Raw genomic sequence first — 23,897 nt, forward strand, 5'->3', positions numbered from 1 at the left:
CCTATACCGAAAACCTACCGACCGCTACGCCTACCTTCATGCCTCCAGCTTCCACCCCGGACACACCACACAATCCATCGTCTACAGCCAAGCGCTGAGGTACAACCGCATCTGCTCCAACCCCTCAGACAGAGACCAACACCTACAAGATCTTCACCAAGCATTCTCAAAACTACGATACCCACACAAGGAAATAGAGAAACAAATCAACAGAGCCAGACGTGTACCCAGAAGCCTCCTGCTACAAGACAGGCCCAAAAAAGAAACCAATAGAACTCCACTGGCCATCACCTACAGTCCTCAGCTTAAACCTCTCCAACACATCATCAGTGATCTACAACCCATCCTGGACAATGATCCCTCACTTTCACAGACCTTGGGAGGCAGGCCAGTCCTCGCCCACAGACTACACACCAACCTTAAGCATATTCTCACCAGCAACCACGCACCGCACCATAACAACTCAGGAACCAACCCATGCAACAAACCTCGATGCCAACTCTGCCCACATATCTACACCAGCAACACCATCACAGGACCTAACCAGATCAGATACAACATCACTGGCTCATTCACCTGCACGTCCACCAATGTTATATATGCCATCATGTGCCAGCAATGCCCCTCTGCTATGTACATTGGCCAAACTGGACAGTCACTACGCAAGAGGATAAATGGACACAAGTCAGATATCAGGAATGGCAATATACAAAAACCTGTAGGAGAACACTTCAACCTCCCTGGCCACATAATAGCAGATGTAAAGGTAGCCATCTTACAGCAAAAAATCTTCAGGACCAGACTCCAAAGAGAAACTGCTGAGCTCCAGTTCATTTGCAAATTTGACACCATCAGATCAGGATTAAACAAAGACTGTGAATGGCTATCCAACTACAGAAGCAGTTTCTCCTCCCTTGGTGTTCACACCTCAACTGCTAGCAGAGCACCTCACCCTCCCTGATTGAACTAACCTCGTTATCTCCATACTGATTTATACCTGCCTCTGGAAATTTCCATTACTTGCATCTGAAGAAGTGAGGTTCTTACCCACGAAAGTTTATGCTCCCAATACTTCTGTTAGTCTTAAAGGTGCCACAGGACCCTCTGTTGCTTTTTACAGATTCAGACTAATACGGCTACCCCTCTGATACTTGATAGTAGTGGTTTGTTTATATAATCAGCTGATCTGAGAGGACATGTTCATCACGGTCTAATCTTGTGCCATCAGAACCGATATATTTTTATTAATATTTGTGAACATTTTTAGCTCTCTAATATGACAAAATCTATATCAGTTAACAAAAAAATTATGTCTTTTAACAAATCACATCTCTTATTTACTTAAATTTGCAGCTCTAAGCTGAGAGAGTGTGTCACTTTTCGGTCCGATAAGGATGCGCATAAAAACAAGTTGCAAAACGTATCAAATGGCAAAAAATTAACAAGTGTCTAAATTTGAGGCCCTCTTTGAGCTTGAGACCCAGGCCAAATGGCCCTCCGGGCCCGCCCTCTGACTGGCCCTGGTAACCCCATCAACGGAATGCATGGGAAAAACAAAGATTCTTTCAAGTTGCTGTTAGGTAAGATCTATTATTTCTGGGAGTGACTTCAACAGGGCCAGGATTTAACTTCTTACTCTTAACCTATTTCCCAGCCCAAAGCATTGTCACATGTCATCTACCATTGAGAGAGACAGTAGTGCCATTTATAGTACAGACAGAAAGGTAGGGTGATATGTATTTCTAAAATCTATTAAATTAATTTTTAAAAATTGCAGTTACTTTGTAAAGATTAGTCTCTCAGTGAACCAGGTCAAATATGCTCATTGCAGAAACAGAAATATTTTCACTAACTGCCAGTTCTGCAAACTCAGCCTCGGATCTGAAAGTCAAACTGTTTTGTGGTTTTGTTTGTTTTGGCTTTTTTAAACATACCACTAATTAAGATTCTGTAAGCTAAATTCTATCCTCATTTACACCTGTGCAACCAAGTTGTCTTCCAGGGTTTAGCACAAGTATAAGTGAAGGCAGAGTTTGGTATCAGAATAGGAATTTAATTACAGTTACCATTGATAATGCATGTGCTGGAATATATAGTCAAACTATTATCCCAGAGTTGTTTTGGTTCCGAAGGGCTAACAGGAGTATATATATATACACATACACACACATACATACACACACTGAAGTTAGCACAAGCTGTTCATTTTATATAACCCTTTTGTAGAGTAGAAATGCATTAATAATATTTTTATTTAACTACAGTAGCGAAAGTGTAACCACTAATGACTGTAGTTTTTCTTTCAAGTGTTGTTATTCACATTACAACTTCTGCAATGGTTTTTAATGTCATTCAGAATTGAGGCTTCCTGTGCTCAGAAGAATTTCTTATTTGAACAAGAGCAAAAAAAAAAGCCTAAAGACTCTCTCTGGTCCTCTCAATGAAAATTTTGAAATAAATTCTATTCAGAGAGCATTCTAATTATAGTCACATTGGAAAACTCTTAATGGAGTGAACATTTCTAAAAAAACAGATGTGCGACAGATTTCTCTTTTGAATGGTTGAATTTTTGAAGCACTTTAGAAGGAATCTGTTGAGTTCATTGTGAGTAGAGTGCAGTTCTGTCACTGTTTCCCTAACTTTAAACTTGCTCTTAAGGGAATCATTAAAGTGTTTTCTGTGTTGTGTAGGAGAAGCAGCGGGTGATTTTGGAGCTCTTTTTTTGCTGATTATGTTGGATTGCTAAATAAAACAGCACTCTGAAAGATTTTAAAGAACTTAGTGCTGGTGAAAAACTAGCCTGGCAGCCCTGCATATTGAGACCTTCTGTCTTCGTGGGTACCTGTGTGGACAACATCAGAGGCTTTCCCTAACACTAACTTGCCACTGTGCTTCAGTTCCTAGCCAGCAGGAGCACCTTGAAGGCTCAGAGAGTAGTTCAGTCTCCATAACACAGTGGTGGGCAACCTGCGGCCTATGGACTGCCCACTGCTCGTCAGGGTAATCTGCTTCCTGCAGCTCCTATTGGCCGGGAACAGCAAGTTGCCCACCATTGCCATAACCCATTCAGTGTCTGGCTTCTTCAGAGACTGCTGATTATGTGCATACCTAGGCCGCAATGATGCAAAGCCTTATGCACATGCTTAACTTTAAATATCTGCCTAGTGCCACTAATTCCAATAAAGTTGAACATGGGGGTAAGGCTTTGCAGGATTGGGGCCCTATCCATTCGGAATTGGTTAAGACCACAAAAGTCTTTGCACAGAAGCCATCAACCAACAACTTTCTGTTACTGCCAGCCAGGGATGGTTTGGAATCAGCTATCTGGAAATGAAAGCTGTATAGTGTCATTGCCAATCACCTGAACCATCCAGTTCCCTTTAAAGTGATGATTTTTGCTTCCAGGAAAGAGCCGACTGTTCATCTGCTACCTTACACTGCTTTTTTAATCACCAGGGAGATTTACTTGAAAACAGAATCTTTGTTCTTTAAATATTCATCAGTTCTCTTGTGGTTTATTCCCAGCCTGAGATCATAATCCTGCCAGGACAACACAACTAGTTGCTGTGGAAATGATTAAATTGCCAAAAGTAGATTATGACCTCAAGTGGGATAGAGACAGCACTAACAGATGAGCTCTTAAAAAATAAAGGTCCTTTCATGGAAATGCAACTACAGTACTAAAAAACAAGAGAAGAAAACAGTGAGATAGCATACATAATCATATGTATTGCTTTGAAAGTTAATGTTTTCATTGAAACATCAGTGAGTCTTTAAGAGATCAAAGAAAAGTAAATAGTCAAATAGATTTGGCTTTTTCATAGAATCATAGAACTGGAAGGGACCTCACGAGGTCATCTAGTCTAGTCCCCTGCACTCAAGGCAGGATTAAGTATTATCTAGACCATCCCGGACAGGTATTTGTCCAACCTGCTCTTAAAAATCCCCAATGATGGAGATTCCACAACCTCCCTAGACAATTTATTCCACTGTTTACCCATTCTGACAGTTAGGAAGTTTTTCCTAATATCCAACCTATACTGCCCTTGCTGCAATTTAAGCCCATTGCTTCTTGTCCTATCCTCAGAGGTTAAGAAGAACAATTTACTTCCTGCTCCTTGTAACAACCTTTTATGTACTTGAAAATGTTATCATGTCCCCTCTCAGTCTTCTCTTCTCCAGAGTAAACAAACCCAATTTTTTTCAGTTTTCCCTTCATGAGTCATGTTTTCTAGACCTTTAATCATTTTTTTAAAAAACAAGGAGTCCTTGTGGCACCTTAGAGACTAACAAATTTATTTGGGCATAAACCTTCATGGGCTAGAACCGACTTCATCAGATGTATGAAGTAAAAAATACAGGAGCAGGTATAAATACATGAAAGGATGGGGGTTGCTTTACCAAGTGTGAGGTCAGTCTAACGAGATAAAACAATTAACAGCAGGATACCAAGGGAGGAAAAATAACGTTTGAAGTGGTAAGAGAGTGGCCCATTACAGACAGTTGACAAAAAGGTGTGAGTAACAGTAGGGAGAAATTAGTATTGGGGAAATTAAGTTTAGATTTTGTAATGACCCAACCGCTCCCAGTCTTTATTCAGGCCTAATCTGATGGTATCCAGTTTGCAAATTAATTCCAGTTCTGCAGCTTCACGTTGGAGTCTGTTTTTGAAGTTTTTTTTGTTGAAGAATTGCCACTTTGAGGTCTGTTATGGAGTGGCCAGAGAGATTGAAGTGTTTCCCTACTGTTTTTTTAATGTTATGATTCCTGATATCAGATTTGTGGCGTTCTTTTACTGTTTTTGTTGGGCCTGTCTTGTAATAGGTGACTTCTCGGTACCCTTCTGGCTCTGTCAATCTGTTTCTTCACTTCACCAGGTGGTTGTAGACAATGGATGGTGTGATGTGGTCTGGATGAAAACTAATAAGTGATGGTCACATAAAAACCACCCTATACCTAGCCGTCACCTACAGCCCCCAACTAAAACCTCTCCAGCGCATCATCAAGGATCTACAACCTATCCTGAAGGATGATCCCTCACTCTCACAGACCTTGGGAGGCAGGCCAGTCCTCGCTTACAGACAGCCCCCCAACCTGAAGCAAATACTCACCAGCAACTACACACCACACAACAAAAACACCAACCCAGGAACCAAACCCTGCTACAAACCACGGTGCCAACTCTGTCCACATATCTATTCAAGGGACACCATCATAGGACCTAACCACATCAGCCACACCATCAGCGGCTCGTTCACCTGCACATCTACCAATGTGACATATGCCATCATGTGCCAGCAATGCCCCTCTGCCATGTACATTGGCCAAACTGGACAGTCTCTATGCAAAAGAATAAATGGACACAAATCTGACATCAGGAATCATAACATTCAAAAACCAGTATCGTCCGCAAACTTTACAACTGTACTCTATGCCATTATCTAAATCATTGATGAAGATACTGAACAGAACCAGACCCAGAACCGATCCCTGCGGGATTCCACTTGTTACGCCCTTCCACTTTTGCATGTGCTGATCTTTATGCACTGTGAATAAGTCCTATTGAAGTCAGTGGGAATATTCATTGCCTGTGAGGTTCAGCACATACACTTCTCTTTGCAGGATTGGGGCCTACATTTGGTACTGTTTGGGTGGCATTTTGAGGCCTTCCATAATGGGGAACAATCAATGAGAGTGGGGTATCCTCAGGCACAGCAGCAGCAGCAGGAAACTGACTGTAGAGCCAGCAGAATTGGAGCTGAGGATCCCTCCAGAATAAGGTTGAGCATTGGCGGGGCAGGGCCAGGAATCTTGCATTGCTGCTGCCTTCCATGCTGCCTCTGTTCTATGGCTAAATAAGACTTCACTCTTCAGGACTTTCAAACTGACACCTTGCTGCCACCATTCCTAATTTCACATCCATCCCTCTCCTGTCTCTGGAACATCCACTTCTTCTCTAAGACCACAACCATCCACAGCCTCCTTATAGCTCACTCCATCCCCCTCTTGTCTGTCAGAGACCTGTATCCCTTCATCTGATATTGCCTCTGCAGCTGCTCTTTCTTATGGAGTCCTCTCCTTTCACACTCTCCACCCTGGATCAGATGGTGGTGGGGTGGGGCTTCTCCTCTCCTGTTCCTTCAGCTTCCAACTCTCCTTCCTCCCCCTTCCCACTCCTCTCTTTTGAACAGCACTGCATCCATCTCTTTTTTCCTCTCCCCCTCCATGTTGCTGTCATTTACCATCCGCCCACCTCCTCCCCATCTGCCGTCCTCTCTGATTTCAACTCATGGCTCTTCCACTTTCTCTCCTTACAATATCCCACCCCTCAGCCTCAGAGACTTCACTTCATGTTGATGAACCACCCAACCCCTTAGCTGTACGTTCCCTCACCTCTTCATTCAACCTGCAGCTGTGGTTCAACTCGCCCACTCACTGAAATGGTCATTCCCGAGAGTTGGTCTTCACCAAGCACTGCTCTCTCATCCATCTGTTGCTGAGTTGCCCCTTTCAGACCACCAGCTGGTCTTCTTCAACATCACCCACCAGCCCCCTCCCTTATGCCCTGTCACTCGGCCTTTCTGTGCCTTCTCACCTACTCTCAGCTCTCTCCTCCCCACTCTCACTTCCCTTTCTTCCATTGACATGGACTCTCTCTGCGCTTCACTCTCCTCCACCCTTGACTCTTTTCCCCTCTCTCCCATTGTAAGGTCAGCATTCCCAACCCCTACCTCATCCCAATATCTGCTTCCTCCTCTCCTGTGCTTGTGTTGCAGAACATCTATGGCAAAAATCCTGTGATCAGGCTGACTTCCTCCATTGCAAATTAGTTCTCTCCTCCTTCAGTTCTACCTTGTCCCTAGCTGAACAACACTACTCCAATTTAATTGTATCCCATGTCCTTAATCCCAGCCGCCTTTTCCTCAAAACCTCCCCTCCTTCTACCTCCACTTCACTTTCTGCACAGAATCTCACCAAAATCTTCCAAGAGAAAATTGACAAAATACAACATGACTTTGCCCCTCTCCTTCAGCTTGCCTACTCTTGCCCTCCTACAACTGTCTCCCCCTCTTCAATCACAGATACAGAAGTTTCTTTTCTGTTGTCATCCTCTAACCCCTCCACTTGCCCCAGTAACTCCTGATCTCCCTCGCACCTAATCATATCTCCTCCCTTGCTCTATCCCTAACCTTTCACTCTCCTTTGGTTCTTTCCCCTCACATTGCAAACATGCTTTAGTCTCTCCCATCTTAAAAAGCCCACCATTGTCCCCACTTGCCTCTCCAACTATCGCCCCACCTGCTTTCTCCTTTCATCTCTTAGTTCATTGAATGTGCTATGTACAATTGCTGTCTGGACTTCCTCTCCTCCAATTCCATGCCAGACTCTCTCCAGTTTGGTTTCTGCCCCTTGTACTCCACTGAAATCATTCTCACCAAAGTCTCTAATGACCTCTTTCTAGCCAAAGCTCAGAACCAGTATCCCATCTTCATCCTGCTTGACTTGTCAGCTGCCTTTCACATGGACAACCATGCTCTTCTTGAAATCTTGTCCTCCCTTGGTTTCCATTACTGTGTCATCTCCTGGTTCTATTCCTACTTCTCTAATCTCTCCTTCAACATGTTCTTCAGAAGATCATCCTCCCCTGCAACTTTCTGTTGGGGTTCCACAGGGTTCTGTCCTTGGTCCCTTTCACTTCTCCCTCTTCATCCTATCTCTGGGTTATCTCATATGCAAACACAAATTCAACTCCCATCTTTTCTGCTGATGTCACAAATTTACTTCTGTACTCCAGACCTATTGCCTTCTGTCCAAACTAAGCCTCCCTGACAGCTCCTTGTAGGTGTCTAGCTGTCAGCTCAAGCTCAAAATGGCAAAAACAGAGCTCTTAATTGTCCCTTCCAAATTCTCCCTGCTACCTCCTTTCTCAGTCATTGCTGGCAATACCAACATTCTGCCTGTCACTCAGGCCTATAACCAGACCATCATCTTAGACTCAGACCTCTCATGATGAGACTATGTCTAAAAAATTATGCTTTTTCTTTCAGCATGACATCTCTAAGATACAGCCTTTCCTATCCCCCTATGCCAGTGGTGGGCAACCTGTGGCCCGCGCCGCTTCCTGCAGCTCCCATTGGCCGGGAATGGCGAACCATGGCCACTGGGAGCTGCAGGAGGCTGTGCCAATGTAAATAAACTGTCTTGTGGCCTGTCAGCAGATTACCCTGACTGGCGGCATGCAGCCCACAGGCCGCAGGTTGCCCAACACTGCCCTATGCAGCTAAATCTCTTGCCCAGGCTCTCATCCTCTCATTTCTTTCTTACTGCAACATGGTTCTCTCTGGCCTCAACAAATGCAACCTTGCCCTGCTCATATCATAGGCACCGACTCTGTGGGTGTTCCGGGGCTGGAGCACCCACGGGGAAAAATTAGCGGGTGCTTCGCACCCACTGGCAGCCAAGCTCCCCACTCCTCGCCTCCTTCTCCCCCGCCCAGCGCACTGCGTCCCCGCTCCTCCCCCTATTTGATATATAGTCTATCGACTATAGTCTATTTGATTAAGCTGACACCTCGCTGAGGTGCTGACGAGCCTTTTGTCTCTGAGGAACTGGTTTGGGCTGCTGCCCCAGATTTGGAATATGCCTTAGGGTATGTCTACACTACGAAATTAGTTCGAATTTATAGAAGCCGGTTTTATTGAAATCGGTTGTATACAGCCGATTGTGTATGTCCACACAATAAAATGCTCTAGGTGCTCTAGTCGGCAGACCGCGTCCACAGTACGAGGCTAGCGTCGACTTCCGGAGCATTGCACTATGGGTAGCTATCCCACAGCTATCCCACAGTTCCCGCAGTCTCCGCCGCCCCTTGGAATTCTGGGTTGAGATCCCAATGCCCGGATGATGCAAAACAGTGTCGCGGGCGGTTCTGGGTACATGTCGTCAGGCCCCTCCCTCCCCCGTCACAGCAACGGCAGACAATAGATTCGCGCCTTTTTATCTGGGTTACCTGGGTTACCTGTGAAGACAACATGGAGCCCGCTCAGCACAGCTGAGCTCACCGTCACCATATGTCCTCTTGGTGCCGGCAGACGTGGGACTGCATTGCTACACAGCAGCAGCTGCTAACTGCCTTTTGGCGGTAGACGGTGCAGTAGACTGGTAGCCTTCATCGGCGATCTGGGTGCTGGCAGCCGTGGGGCTTGCCTTTTGGCAGTAAATGGTGTATTATGACTGTTAGCCGGCCTACTACAAGTCGGGTCATCGCACGTTAGCAGAGTCTTCCCTGAGCAGCAGCTTGTGCAATAGGCCTGAAGACCATCATCATACACCGCCCCGTATTTGCTGCCAAGCACCCAGAAAGATGCCGAGGGCTATCAGTCACGCTGCACCGTCGTCTTAAGATGTAAAAAAAATAGATTTTCTCTGTATTCATTTGCTTCCCCCTCCCTCCGTCAAATCAACGGCCTGCTAAGCCCAGGGTTTTCAGTTTAATCTTTGGGGGGGACCAGTCTGTGACAGTTGTTTGTGTCTCTCCCTGATGCACAGCCACCGTTCTTTATTTTAATTCTTTATTTTAATTCTTTATTTTAATTCCCTGTGCCTGTACGCCATGTCGTCACTCGGCCCCCCTCCCTCCTTCCCCTAGGCCGTCAGATACTACGTTTGCGCCACAGCTCGAGCCGAGAAGCGGTTCGCGCCTTTTCTTTGAATTCTGGGTTGAGATCCCAATGCCCGGATGATGCAAAACAGTGTCGCGGGCGGTTCTGGGTACATGTCGTCAGGCCCCTCCCCCCTCGTCACAGCAACGGCAGACAATAGATTCGCGCCTTTTTACCTGGGTTACCTGTGCAGACAACATACCACGGCAAGCATGGAGCCCGCTCAGCTCAGCTGAGCTCACTGTCACCATATGTCCTCTGGGTGCCGGCAGACGTGGGACTGCATTGCTACACAGCAGCAGCTGCTAACTGCCTTTTGGCGGTAGACAGTGTAGCATGAGTGATAGCCGTGGGGCTGGCAGCCGTAGTGCTGCATTGCACCAGCCCCTTCCAGGCGATGGTATTTTATGACTGGTACCCGTCATCGTCATACTGGTATGGCTGTCAATCATGGCCACCTGGGCAGACATGCTACTGTTTTGATGATGACGGTTACCAGTCATAATATACTATTTTCTGCCAATTGCCCAGTATTGTCTGCTAAGCACCCAGAAGAGGCCGAGGGCGATGCTGGGTGCTGGCGGACGTGGGGCTGGCAGACGTGGGGCTGCATTGCTACACAGCAGCAGCCCCTTGCCTTTTGGCAGATGATGGTATTTTATGATTGGTACCCATCGTCGTCGTATTGGTATGGCTGTCACTCATGCTGCAGCGTCGGCTGCCACCTTAAGATGTAAAAAATAGATTTGTTCTGTGTTCATTTGCTTCCCCTTCCTCCGTGAAATCAACGGCCTGCTAAGCCCAGGGTTTCCAGTTTAATCTTTGGGGGCACCATTCTGTGTGACAGTTGTTTGTGTTTCTCCCTGTTCCTGTACCTGTACGCCATGTCGTCACTCGGCCCTCCCTCCCTCCCTCACTCCCTCCCGCCCTCCTTCTCCTGGTCCATCAGATACTACTTTCGCGCCTTTTTTCTGACCAGGCGCCATAGCTAGCACTGGGATCATGGAGCCCGCTCAGATCACCGCGGCAATTATGAGCACTATGAACACCACGCGCATTGTCCTGGAGTATATGCAGAGCCAGAACATGCCAAGGCGAAACCCGGACCAGGCGAGGAGGCGATTGCAGCACGGCGACGAGAGTGATGAGGAAATTGACATGGCCATAGACCTCTCACAAGGCACAGGCCCCAGCAATGTGGAAATCATGGTGTTACTGGGGCAGGTTGATACCGTGGAATGCCGATTCTGGGCCCGGGAAACAAGCACAGACTGGTGGGACCGCATCGTGCTGCAGGTATGGGACGATTCCCAGTGGCTGCGAAACTTTCGCATGCGTAAGGGCACTTTCATGGAACTTTGTGACTTGCTTTCCCCTGCCCTGAAACGCCAGGATACCAAGATGAGAGCAGCCCTCACAGTTGAGAAGCGAGTGGCGATAGCCTGTGGAAGCTTGCAACGCCAGACAGCTACCGGTCAGTCGGGAATCAATTTGGAGTGGGCAAATCTACTGTGGGGGCTGCTGTGATCCAATTTGCCAGGGCAATGAAAGACCTGGTGATAGCAAGGGTAGTGACTCTGGGCAACGTGCAGTCAATAGTGGATGGTTTTGCTGAAATGGGATTCCCAAACTGTGGCGGGGCCATAGACGGAACCCATATCCCTATCTTGTCACCGGAGCACCAAGCCACCGACTACGTAAACCACAAGGGGTACTTTTCAATGCTGCTGCAAGCCCTGGTGGATCACAAGGGACGTTTCACCAACATCAACGTGGGATGGCCGGGAAAGGTACATGATGCTCGCGTCTTCAGGAACTCTGCTCTGTTTCGAAAGCTGGAGGAAGGGACTTTCTTCCCGGACCAGAAAGTGACCATTGGGGATGTTGAAATGCCTATCGTGATCCTTGGGGACCCAGCCTACCCCTTAATGCCATGGCTCATGAAGCCGTACACAGGCAGCCTGGACAGGAGTCAGGACCTGTTCAACTACAGGCTGAGCAAGTGCCGAATGGTGGTGGAATGTGCATTTGGACGTTTAAAAGCGCGCTGGCGCAGCTTACTGACTCGCTCAGACCTCAGCGAAAAGAATATCCCCATTGTTATTGCTGCTTGCTGTGCGCTCCACAATATCTGTGAGAGTAAGGGGGAGACCTTTATGGCGGGGTGGGAGGTTGAGGCAACTCGCCTGGCCGCTGATTACGCGCAGCCAGACACCAGGGCGGTTAGAGGAGCACAGCAGGGCGCGGTGCGCATCAGAGAAGCTTTGAAAACGAGTTTTGTGACTGGCCAGGCTACTGTGTGAAACTTCTGTTTGTTTCTCCTTGATGAACCCTCCAACCCCCCCCCCCCGACCCGGTTCACTCTACTTCCCTGTAAACCAACCACCCCACCCCACCCTCCCCTCCCCTCCCGCTTGCAGAGGCAATAAAGTCATTGTTTTTTCACATTCATGCATTCTTTATTAGTTCCTTACAGAGGTAGGGGGATAATTGCCAAGGTAGCTGGGATGGGTGGGGGAGGAGGGATGGAAAAGGACATACTGCATTTTAAAACTTTAACTCTTATTGAAGCCCAGCCTTCTGATGCTTGGGCGATCATCTGGGGTGGAGTGACTGGGTGGACGGAGGCCCCCCCACCGTGTTCTTGGGCGTCTGGGTGAGGAGGCTATGGAACTTGGGGAGGAGGGCTGTTGGTTACACAGGGGCTGTAGCGGCGGTCTCTGCTCCTGCTGCCTTTCCTGCAACTCAACCATACGCTCGAGCATATCACTTTGATGCTCCAGCAGACGGAGCATTGCCTCTTGCCGTCTGTCTGCAAGCTGACGCCACCTATCGTCTTCAGCCCGCCACCTCTCCTCTCGTTCATGTTGGGCTTTTCTCATCTCCGACATTGACTGCCTCCACGCATTCTGCTGTGCTCTATCAGCGTGGGAGGACATCTGCAGCTCCGTGAACATCTCGTCCCTCGTCTTACGTTTTCTCTTTCTAATGTTCACGAGCCTCTGCGAAGGAGAAACATTTGCAGCTGGTGGAGGAGAAGGGAGAATTGGGTTGTCCATTTAAAATGGGGTTTCAATGTAAAAGGAGGGGGCTGCGGTTTCCCGGTTAACATGCGGCACAAACACAAGTAAACCACCCCCCCCCACACACACACGATTCTCTGGGATGATCACTTCACCCCTCCCCCCCACCGCGTGGTTAACAGCGGGGAACATTTCTGGTCAGAATAGCAGGAACGGGCGCCTCTGAATGTCCCCCTTAATAAAATCACCCCATTTCAACCAGGAGAGCTTTCTGGAGATGTCCCTGGAGGATTTCCGCTCCATCCCCATACACGTTAACAGACTTGCTTGCTTTTTTTTTTGTAATGTTTACAAATATTTACAAAGTTACACTCACCAGAGGTCTCCTGTGTGCCCTGAGGGTCTTGGGTGAGTTCGGGGGTTACTGGTTCCAGGTCCAGGGTCACAAACATATCCTGGCTGTTGGGGAAACCGGTTTCTCCGCTTCCTTGCTGCTGTGAGCTACCTACAGTACCTCCATCGTCATCTTCCTCGTTCCCCGAACCATCTTCCCTGTGTGTTTCTCCAGTGAGAGAGTCATAGCACACGGTTGGGGTAGTGGTGGCTGCACCCCCTAGGATCGCATGCAGCTCCGCGTAGTAGCGGCAAGTTTGCGGCTCTGCCCCGGACCTTCCGTTTGCTTCTCTGGCTTTGTGGTAGGCTTGCCGTAGCTCCTTAATTTTCACGCGGCACTGCTGTGTGTCCCTGTTATGGCCTCGGTCCTTCATGACCTTGGAGATCTTTTCTAATACTTTTCCATTTCTTTTACTGCTACGGAGTTCAGCTATCACTGCTTCATCTCCCCATATGGCGAGCAGATCTCGTACCTCCCGTTCGGTCCATGCTGGAGCTCTTTTGCGATCCTGGGAGGACTCCATGACGGTTACCTGTGCTGATGAGCTCTGCGTGGTCACCTGTGCTCTCCACGCTGGGCAAACAGGAAATGAAATTCAAACCTTCGCGGGTCTTTTCCTGTCTACCTGGTCAGTGCATCTGAGTTGAGAGCGCTGTCCAGAGCGGTCACAATGAAGCACTGTGGGATAGCTCCCGGAGGCCAATAACATCGAATTCCGTCCACACTACCCCAATTCCGACCCGCAAAGGCCGGTTTTATCGCTAATCCCCTCGTCGGAGGTGGTGTAAAGAAACCGGTTTAAAGGGCCCTTTAAGTCGAAAGAAAGGGCCTCGTTGTGTGGACGTGTCCAGGCTTAATTCGGTTTAACGCTGCTAAAGTCGACCTAAACCCATAGTGTAGACCAGGCCTTAGTAACATCATGCAGTGGAATTTTACAACTTTACATACAGTGTTGCCACGCATATTTTACCAGTACAGTAATGATCAGCAAATTACGAGTTCTCAAATTATACCTCACAAGGCATACTTTGTACAAAATTTAACATAGTGTACAGACTGTTATCCCTCTCTTTGCATCCTTCCACAGCCTCCCCCTTTTCAAACATAAGGGCCTTGAAAGTGAAGACATGTCGCTTCCTGGCCTATCCCCACCCTACCTATCATCTCTCATTCACTGTTGAGAGGTTGACTTACATCTCCAATTGGCCCATGATGCCGACCTGCATTGCCCAATTGTTAAATTTTCAAACAAGCACCTTTGTGGTTTCTCCCATGCTGCTCCTCACCATTGGGGGTAGGTCCCCATAAACATCCACAAAACTAATGCAAAACCTCCTTTAAAACTCTCCTTTGCTGTGATACCTACAAAAAAACATAACAATAGTTAGACTTCTGGTGTTTTGAGACCATAGCCTATCATGCTGACCAATATTGTCCCATTGTTTCCTTGGACTTCCCCATAGGTCTGTCTGTCTCCACCTGTTGTCTCTTGTCTTATACTTACATTGTAAGGTCTTTGGGGCAGGACCATCTTTTTGTTCTGTGTTTGCATAGTGGGGTCCTGGTCCATGAATACAGTATGGTAATGCAAATACTAAATAATAATAATGAATAAGCATCATATACACTTAAATACCGAAATAAATGATCAGTAAACATTATTTAAAAACTGTAAGTGAACGAGTCAGATAATATTTATATTTAACTGTATTGTCCTATTATATTATATTGTTAATATTCACCACTTTCATTTTTTGAAATTCTGTTTATTAGATTTTATTTACAAAAGAAAAGAGAAATTTAAAATTATGCAGAAAAGCTGCCAAATACCACATTATGCAGATGTTTTGTAGGTATTCAGCATAACATTAACTCTTACTCAGTGCTTAATTTGTGTCAGGGTTTGCCAGGGCTGAGCCCTGGCACCTCTAGGCTTGGCAGTTCATAGGCCCCAGCACCTCTGGGTTTCCTGCATCAGTTATGAAAGTAAAAAAAATATTGCTGGAGCTCTGGCCCCTGATTGCTTGAGCCCCAGCACCTCTTTCATTACAAATTAGGGCTGTCAAGCGATTAAAAAAAAATCACGATTAATTGCGCGGTTAAAAAAATTAATTGTGATTAATTGCACTGTTAATAATAAAGTACCATTGATTTAAATAGTTTTGGATATTTTCTACATTTTCAAATATATTGATTTCACTTACAACACAGAATACAAAGTGTACAGTGCTCATTTTATATTTATTTTTATTACAAATATTTGCACTGTAAAAAACAAAAGAAATAGTATTTTTCAATTCACCTCATACAAGTATTGTAGTGAAATATCTTTATCATGAAAGTTGAACTTACAAATGTAGAATTATGTACAAAAACAACTGCATTCAAAAATAAAACAATGTAAAACTTTAGAGCCTACAAGTCCACTCAGTCCTACTTCTTGTTCAGCCAATCGCTCAGACAAACAAGTTTGTTTACATTTGCAAGAGATAATGCTGCCTGCTTGTTTACAATATCACCTGAAAGTGAGAACAGGCATTCTCATGACACTGTTATAGCCAGTATCGCAAGATATTTATGTGCCAGATGCACTAAAGATTCATATGTCCCTTCATGCTTCAACCACCATTCCAGGGGACATGTGTCCATGCTGATAACAGGTTCCGCTCGATAACGATCCAAAGCAGTGTGGACCGACGTATGTTCATTTTCATCATCTGAGTCAGATGCCATCAGCAGAAGGTTGATTTTCTTTTTGGTGGTTCAGGTTCTGTAGTTTCTGCATTGGAGTGCTGCTCTTTTAAGACTTCTGAAAGCATGCTCCACACCTCGTCCCTCTCAGATTTTGGAAGGCACTTCAGATTCTTAAACCTTGGGTCAAGTGCTGTAGCTATCTTTAGAAATCTCACATTGGTACCTTCTTTGCATTTTGTGAAATCTGCAGTGAAAGTGTTCTTAAAACGAACAACATGTGCTGGGTTAACATCTGAGACTGCTATAACATGAAATATATGGCAGAATGTGGGCAAAACAGAGTAGGAGACATACAATTCTCCCCCAAGAAGTTCAGCCACAAATTTAATGAATGCATTATTTTTTTTATGAGCATCATCAGCATGGAAGCATGTCTTTTGGAATGGTGGCCGAAGCATGAAGGGGCATATGAATGTTTAGCATATCTGGCACGTAAATACCTTGCAATGCCAGCTACAGAAGTACCATGCAAAGGCCTGTTCTCACTTTCTAGTGACATTGTAAATAAGAAGAGGGCAGGATTGTCTCCTGTAACTGTAAACAAACTTGTTTGTCTGAGCGATTGGCTGAAGAAGAAGTAGGACTGAGTGGACTTGTAGGCTCTAAAGTTTTACATTGTTTTGTTTTTGAGTGCAGTAATGTAAGAAAAAAATCTACATTTGTAAGTTGCACTTTCATGATAAAGAGATTGCACTATAGTATTTGTATGAGGTGAATTGAAAAATACAATTTCTTTTATTTGCCATTTTTACAGTGCAAATATTTGTAATAAAAAATAACAATATAAAGTGCTCACTGTCTACTGTGTATACTGTGTTGTAACTGAAATCAATATATTTGAAAATGTAGAAAAACATCCAAAAATATTTAATAAATTTCAATTGGTATTCTATTGTTTAACAGTGCGGGTAAAACTGTGATTAATCGCAATTAATATTTTTTAAATCGCGATTAATTTTATTGTGTGAATCATATGAGTTAACTGCGATTAATTGATAGTCCTATTACAAATAAAGCATTGCTCTTACTGTTATAATTAAATGTAGATTAAATGTAGATTTTGGGCTAGTCTACACTGGCTTTAATGTGCCTTGTGTGGTCGCGGCGCAGCGCTGGGAGAGAGCTCTCCCGTGCTCTAGAAAAACCACCTCCACGAGGGGCGTAGCTACCAGCACTGGGAGCGCAGCTACCAGCGCTGGGGGCACTGTCTATACTGGCACTTTACAGTGCTGAAACTTGCTGTGCGCAGGGGTGTGTTTTTTCACATCCCTGAGCCAGAAAGTTGCAGCGCTGTAAATTGCCAGTGTAGACAAGCCCTTTGCTAATAATCTTTATTAAGGCAGGACATGATGGAATGAATTAGGCTAATCCTTTGCAAATACCCAATTTACAATCAGTTTACAATCAGTGGCCTGGACCTTTTTGCCCTTTGGACATTCAAAGAATCTTCTAAAATTTTGACTGAACTAGCTCTTACTTGGGCTCTTTGCTCCAACCTTCCCTCTCCCTCACAGTCTTTGCACCTTGGCTTCACTCCACATCTGCCCTTCTTACCCTTTTCTCCTCTGTCCTTTCCCCCATCTACTTCGCTTTCAATTTAGCTGATCCCCTCTTAAATAAACATAACTCTTCCCCCCCCCCCAAAAGTCGTGGTATTAACATGCTGTCTGCTGCCATCATATTGTTCACTCTGCTTGTGTGTTATATACCTTTCCCCCCACCAGTCTGTCTTATCTATTTCAATTATAAACTCTTTGGGGGCAGGGATCATCGATGACTCTGTGTTTGCACAGCACCTAGCATAATGGGGTCCTATTCTTGGTTGGCCCTTAGGCACTACTGTAAAGAAACATGATTAGTAACAACAATCATATGGGGATTACGTTTATGGTGAAGCTAAACGTGCTCTCTTGCCCAGAACTTGCAGTACAATTCAGCCTTAAGCATGGATGTCTTGGGAAGCAGGAGCAATGTGGGCTGCCAGCCAGTCACTGTTTAATACAAACTGTTTCCAAATGGTGTGAAGTGACTACCATGGGAGAAAGTATTCAGTTGCTTTCTAAATGCCTTTACTGCCCCAGTACTTTAAAAGGAATTGATGTTGTCAACTGGAAGTTGACTTAAAGCTCTTTGGAATGACTGGTAAACAAGATACAATAAAAACAATCACTTTCTGGGGGAGAGGGTTATTTAAAGAGCTAAGTGTTATGCTAATTGATGGATCCAATTAGCTCATTATGGCACCCAGGTATAAGTGAGGTCAGAGTTACCCTCAGCCAGGAGCAGAGGGGTTTTTGATAGAAAGAGCTCTAAGGCCTTAGCTGCTTTGGAAATTTACTCTGATTCCAGCAGCTGATGGCCAGTCATTGATATAGCTGCACCAATGCAAATCCCATGTCTATATGAAGAAAGCCAATATTTCTACCAGTGGAAGGGGCAGATTGCTGAGATCAGAACAAATTCCTTGTATACTCAAGGTTAAATGTAGCCAAGCTGGAAGAGAGGTCTTATGCCAAGATACAGTAATCAAAGGGATAGCTAAGCCTGAGGAGAAGACTTGGGCTGGCATTTCATATAAGATTATTTTGGTGTGACCTTTTTGTTTATATTCCAAACCCCAGGAGAGATTTATATTGTGACTTCATAAAGGTGTGGCTTGTTCTGAATGGGATGGAAATGGCCCCTGCTGATGTGAAGAATAAGACTGGATGCAGCATACAAAGACTTTGGAGGAGTTTCATATTTACTCTGGCCCTTCAGTGGCTCATGGTTGCCCTGTAAAAGAAAACTTGCTGAGATTCAGGACAAGGGAAGGCTCCAAGGAAAACTAAGATATTTGAAATTCATTTATCAAATCCTAAATAATGTTTCTGTTTTGTCTGTTAGGTTTGAAGATTTTGAAGAAATATGAATAATGTACTTCCTGTTACAATAAATAATTTGGCTTGATGCTACTTCATGGATTTAAGGTGTTTACATTAATCTGGATCTTGGTTCTGCATTCCTTCTGTACCCCAACCTTGCATTAATTTAGGCCTGCCCTACCCACAAAGTTGCACCAGTTTAATAAAAGATGTAGCGTTAAAGTGATTTCGTTAAACCAATACCAAATCCCATGTGCATACTCTTACACCTGGATTATATCTATTTAGATAGCATCAGTAAATGTACACAAACTAAACAGATATAGCGAGATTTAAACCAATATCACTATGTGCAAAGAGAGGTTTGCATTGGTTTAGCTAACTTAGGTTTTGTACTGATTTTGGTTAAAACATGTGAGTTCTGCATTTAGATGAGGCCTTATGTGGGAGTTTTGGATGCGCAAGATCTGCCAGGTCCTTGTGTTGCTGTTCTGATGGCAAACAGCTATCTAGTGGGAAGGATGGTCCATTGCATATAAGCAACATAGACTGGTTTTGAAAATGCAAGAGGATTTGATCAGTGATGTGAAAGGGCACAGAGAGAAGGGAATATTGTGCCCACTTTTTTTTTTTTTTTTTTTACTTTTTCAAATACTACAGTTTGAGCAAGAGATCTTTTATTATCTGGGCAGAGGAAAAGTAGCAACAAACTCTCTTTTAGAGAGTCTTGGCTTTATTATTATTTTAGGAGGGAACAGCTGCAGAGTATATTAGTCAACAGATGCTAAGGCTGTCACCACACTTGCCTTGCCAATTTAAAAGAACCAGACAACTATTTAAATAAATAGGAATAATATTTTGTGCTATACCACTTCTCAAAACAGATCTGAGTGTAGATACTGTGAAAGGAAGTTGCTAGGAAACATGCATGCTGCATTGGGCTAATTTTGCAGTTAATGTGCCTATCAAAGACAGAATTGTATCCAATTCCCAGCCTCTTTGTTTTACAAGAACTGAAGTACAAAATTGCAGCCAACATGCACCCCCCTTAAATGAAATGCCAGAAAATGCCTCAGAGGCCATTTAAAATCTAAAGCTCAGTCACAACAAAATGCAGAGGAACAGAGACCATTCCAGGAGCCTTGCTGAAGGGAGAAGTTAAGGTCCTGTTAGGGTGACCAGATATCCTGATTTCATAGGGATAGTCCCGATATTCAGGGCTTTTTCTTATCTAGGCGCCTATTACCCCCCTGCCCCAATTTTTCACAGTTGCTATTTGGTTACCCTACCCTAGGTCCTGTCCATATTACTGATACAATCAAGTCAACAACTTCTGTGCTCAGACAAAATGTGATCCTTGTCTCTCTTACCATCTGTGACACCCTCTTAACTAGGTTATCAGTAAAGACCCTCTTCATGCTGTTCAGGGAAATCATGCTACAGCCTTGCTAACAGCCACCAGGTTTAAATGTCGTCATTGCTGGCACCATTCTTACCATGGTGAAGGCAGGGTTTAAGGTCCCATCTCTATTGCCATTATAACCATATTGGAGCTCCAGCAATGTTTTGACATGGTTTGTTTCTGCCTGTGTAGACTTTAGTGTTATGCAAGCAGCATGTTGGTTATGTTTTCACTGCTGCATTAGCCTCGGCTCTTATTCAGGCGTTGCCACTAACCGCCATCCCTGAGTCCCATCAACACACAAAAACCTCTCCCCTGAGTCAAGTCATGTTTTCAAGTTGGGCTAGCTGGCACCACAGCTGGGAAGAGTTAGAGGCCAGGTCCCACTTTCACCTGTGCTGGTAATTGGCCCACCTTGCAATGAGGACACAGACTAAACTACTCAAATGGCAATAGTCCTCCAGTGCCCAGAATGAGAATGACAGACAAATTCCCACAATCCACTGGGGAAGAATCACAGAGGGGATCACCCTCCTACAACACAAAGACCCATGCAGTGTGTTCCCAGAAGTCCTAGCAATACACAGGGGGGAGCACAGAACTGCTGAGGACAAGGTAGCTCATGTAGGGCTTTGCAGAGTGGCTGATTGTCCAGACTCTCTCTGCAACAAAGATACATTCTAGAGCAGTCGTGGGCAACCTGCGGCCCACGGGCTGCACGCCGTCTGTCAGGTAATCTGCTGGCGGGCCACCCTGCCAGACAGTTTGTTTACCTTTGCACAGTTGTCCGCAGCTCCCAGTGGCCGGGGTTCATCGTTCCTGGCCAATGGGAGCTGTGGGAAGTGGCATGGGCTGCAGGGATGTGCTGGCCACAGCTTCCCGCAGCTCCCACTGGCCGGGAACAGCAAACCGCAGCCACTGGGAGCTGTGGGTGGCCATGCAAAGGTAAACAAACTGTCTGGCGGCCCATCAGAGGATTACCCAGGTGGGCCGTGTGCAGGCCACAGGTTGCCCACCACTGTTCTAGAGACTAGTATCAAATGAATTGCATAAAGAGATCTATATGCCAGTCACATGATATGGGACTTTTAAATTGAACAACCTGATTAAACTTAACACCTGGAATAAGTACAATGCTGATTGGGGATCGTTATTCTTAGAACCATAGGGTCAAAAGGGATTGCAAGGGTCATCTAGTCTAATTATTAGAGCTGGTCAATTTTGTAGACTTTTTTCATTTAAAAAAATGATGAGTAAATAATGAAGAGGATAGATCACTGAAACAAATTGATCTGGATTGTTTGGTAAGGTAGGCAGAAACAAACAATACAAGTTTTAATACAGTCAAATACAAAATTACACATCTAGGATCAAAGACTATAGGTTATAGTTACAGAAAGGGTGACTCTATCCTGAGAAGCAATGACTCTGAAAAAGATTTGGGGGGTAATGGTTGAGGAAAGAACCCACTCTTACCCCCCTCCCTTAGAAGAGAAGCAAGGAGAGTGGAGTTGGAAAAATCATTTTTTAAAGAAAATTGTCATCTTGAAGTTTTCATCAAAAACACATTTTTGAACAAAATTTGAAAAAAATTTTTTTTTTAAACTTTCTTATGGAAAAAGCCAAGATACTGACCAAACAGAATGCAAAAAGTGACAGAGAGCGCCAAACAATTATATAACTGTGCTACAGCCTTCAAAAAGATCAGACCTGTGGCACAGTTTCTTTAATAGGAGAATTCAACAGCAATTTAAAATTAAGTCAAGATAGTAAGCATAGCAATTTTCTGCTACCTTTCAGCTCTTTATGGATGTACTAATTTAGACATGGCTAGCAGGGTCCCTTGCTATGAACTGTGCTTTTTGTAGGCACAGTTGGCTGGGAATACTTGCCATTCAATCAGACTCTTTAATTTCTCCACTCAATTTTATAATAAAATAAATTAAAATTACCTTTCTCTCCTCATAAGAGAGATTGCCTGGCTTTCTTGGGGAAGGAAACCATGTTCTGGATTACATTATTTTCTCTGAAGAAATATTTGTCTAATTTCTATTATTAAGCCATTTAACTTGATGATTACTCCCAGAAGAAAAAAAAATCACTTGAATTAACCCTGAATAGTAACACTTCACACAGCTGTTTCAGGCAGTTTTTTCCACCAGTCCAGTAACACATTGATATAATTAGCCATTTTAAATTCACCTGGCTTTGCCTTAGAGGTACCTCTCCTTCACTGTTTGGTCTTGAGCAAGTTGCTTAGGGCCAAAGTTTCAGAAATGGATTCTGATTTGGGATGCCTCAATTTTGTATTTTCAGCTTTAGACATCCCGGTGTCTAAAAGTAGGGACCCAAAATTAGAGGCATCTTAAAAATGTTGGGCTTACCATGATGGCAACATCTCTAAAATGGGGACCACAGTACTTAGCAATGCTTATGGGTGTGTGAGCATTAGTTAATTATGTAAAGTGCTATGATTATGAAGGTGTTTACCCCAAGTAACCATTCTGGAATGAACCTGACACTGTTCTCCTGGAAGTACCACCAGTATCTGATCATACTGGCCAGGTCTAGAATAGGCTTTGTTCCTTAATGTTGCCTACCATTGCTACCACTGGTGCTCCATTGGTGGTGACAATGATGATAGCACTAGAGCAGACCAGGCACTAGCAGCTGTTGCACTTTAACCACCAGGTTGTCTAGATCTGCTTTGAGGCTAGTGTAGATATGGCCTATAACTAAGGCCTGTGGACAAACTATGTTATAACAGGGATTGTTCATGCCTGTGTGTGAACAGGAAAGAAAAGTTATAACCACATTAAGGAACCAGAGACTAAAGAGGTTTCTCTAACAGAGTTAACATGAATCTTTTTCTGTCTATATAGGAGGAAGCAGTCATATTGTAACATGGTTTGGATGCAAATATTACAGAAAATGGCTAAATGAGGGAGAGGGGAATTATCCTTTGAAGGAATATCCCTTTAATTTTGTAGAGTGTCCAATTACTGCTGTGAAGAATGACATCGTAATAGGTGGTAAGTAATAATTCATCTTCATTAGAGCTGGTGGAAAATGCTGATTTGATTAAATTGAAACATTTTGTGGGAATGTATCAATTTTTGTCAAATTTTGATGAAAAATTAGGGAAGTGCTTCATTTAGACATTACCATTTAGACGTTTATAATACAATATAATTGAAATGACAAAGTTGAAATGAAGCTCTTTGACCTTATAGAAGGGAAACATTTCATAAGGTTGTTCTGATATTTCTGAAATGAAAAATTTTGGAAACGGCATTCTATGGGAAATGTTGACATTTTGTTCCAATTTGGGGATGAAAGGAGATTGGAAATATGGGAACTTACATAGGACAGAACTCCTACGGTTCAACCAGCTCTAATCATCACCATATAAATACAAAGTAGTGTTATAACTAACTGGTGAGGTTTCTGATCAGGGATGCTGAGACCAGCCTAGCAAGCCCTCCAACCACAAAATTCTCCTTCACATCCCCTCAGATGCTGGTGACAGTCTTCCAGGAGAGCAGTGATGGCTGTCTGAGGACATTTCTGTTTGAGGAATCTCCTTCATCAACATAGTAATTTATATCCAAAGCACTCTGCAGATATTGACTAATCCGCACAACACCCCTGGTAAGTGAGGAAGCATTAACATCCCCATGTTACAGATGGGAAAACAAAAAGCCATGGGAATTCGATGTGTGGAGGGCTTGCATGATTAGGCCCATAGCCATTTTCCCCCTGCTGAAATAAGTATATCGACTGTAGAAATTAAACAGA

At 44.4% G+C, this 23,897-nt stretch overlaps 1 protein-coding gene across 1 annotated transcript; it reads right to left on the bottom strand.

The window, feature by feature from the left end:
- Positions 1 to 12,098: 12,098 nt before the first annotated feature.
- On the bottom strand, positions 12,099 to 14,152 carry LOC135981779 (uncharacterized). Its single transcript, XM_065585970.1, has 2 exons — positions 13,062 to 14,152; positions 12,099 to 12,687 (listed from the first exon to the last, which is right to left on the bottom strand). Exons 1-2 carry the CDS (start codon positions 13,600 to 13,602, stop codon positions 12,218 to 12,220), a joined length of 1,011 nt encoding a protein of 336 aa, XP_065442042.1. The 5' UTR covers positions 13,603 to 14,152; the 3' UTR covers positions 12,099 to 12,217.
- Positions 14,153 to 23,897: the final 9,745 nt, after the last annotated feature.

Source organism: Chrysemys picta, chromosome 2 (assembly GCF_011386835.1).
Source record: "Chrysemys picta bellii isolate R12L10 chromosome 2, ASM1138683v2, whole genome shotgun sequence".
Taxonomy (NCBI): Eukaryota; Metazoa; Chordata; order Testudines; family Emydidae; genus Chrysemys; species Chrysemys picta.

Coding starts and splice junctions, on each gene's coding strand:
- LOC135981779 (XM_065585970.1), bottom strand. CDS start 13,602: ATGGAGTCCTCCCAGGATCGCAAAAGAGCTCCAGCATGGACCGAACGG. Junction 12,688..13,061: donor GGGCACACAGGAGACCTCTG/GTGAGTGTAACT, acceptor CTCCTCCACCAG/CTGCAAATGTTTCTCCTTCG.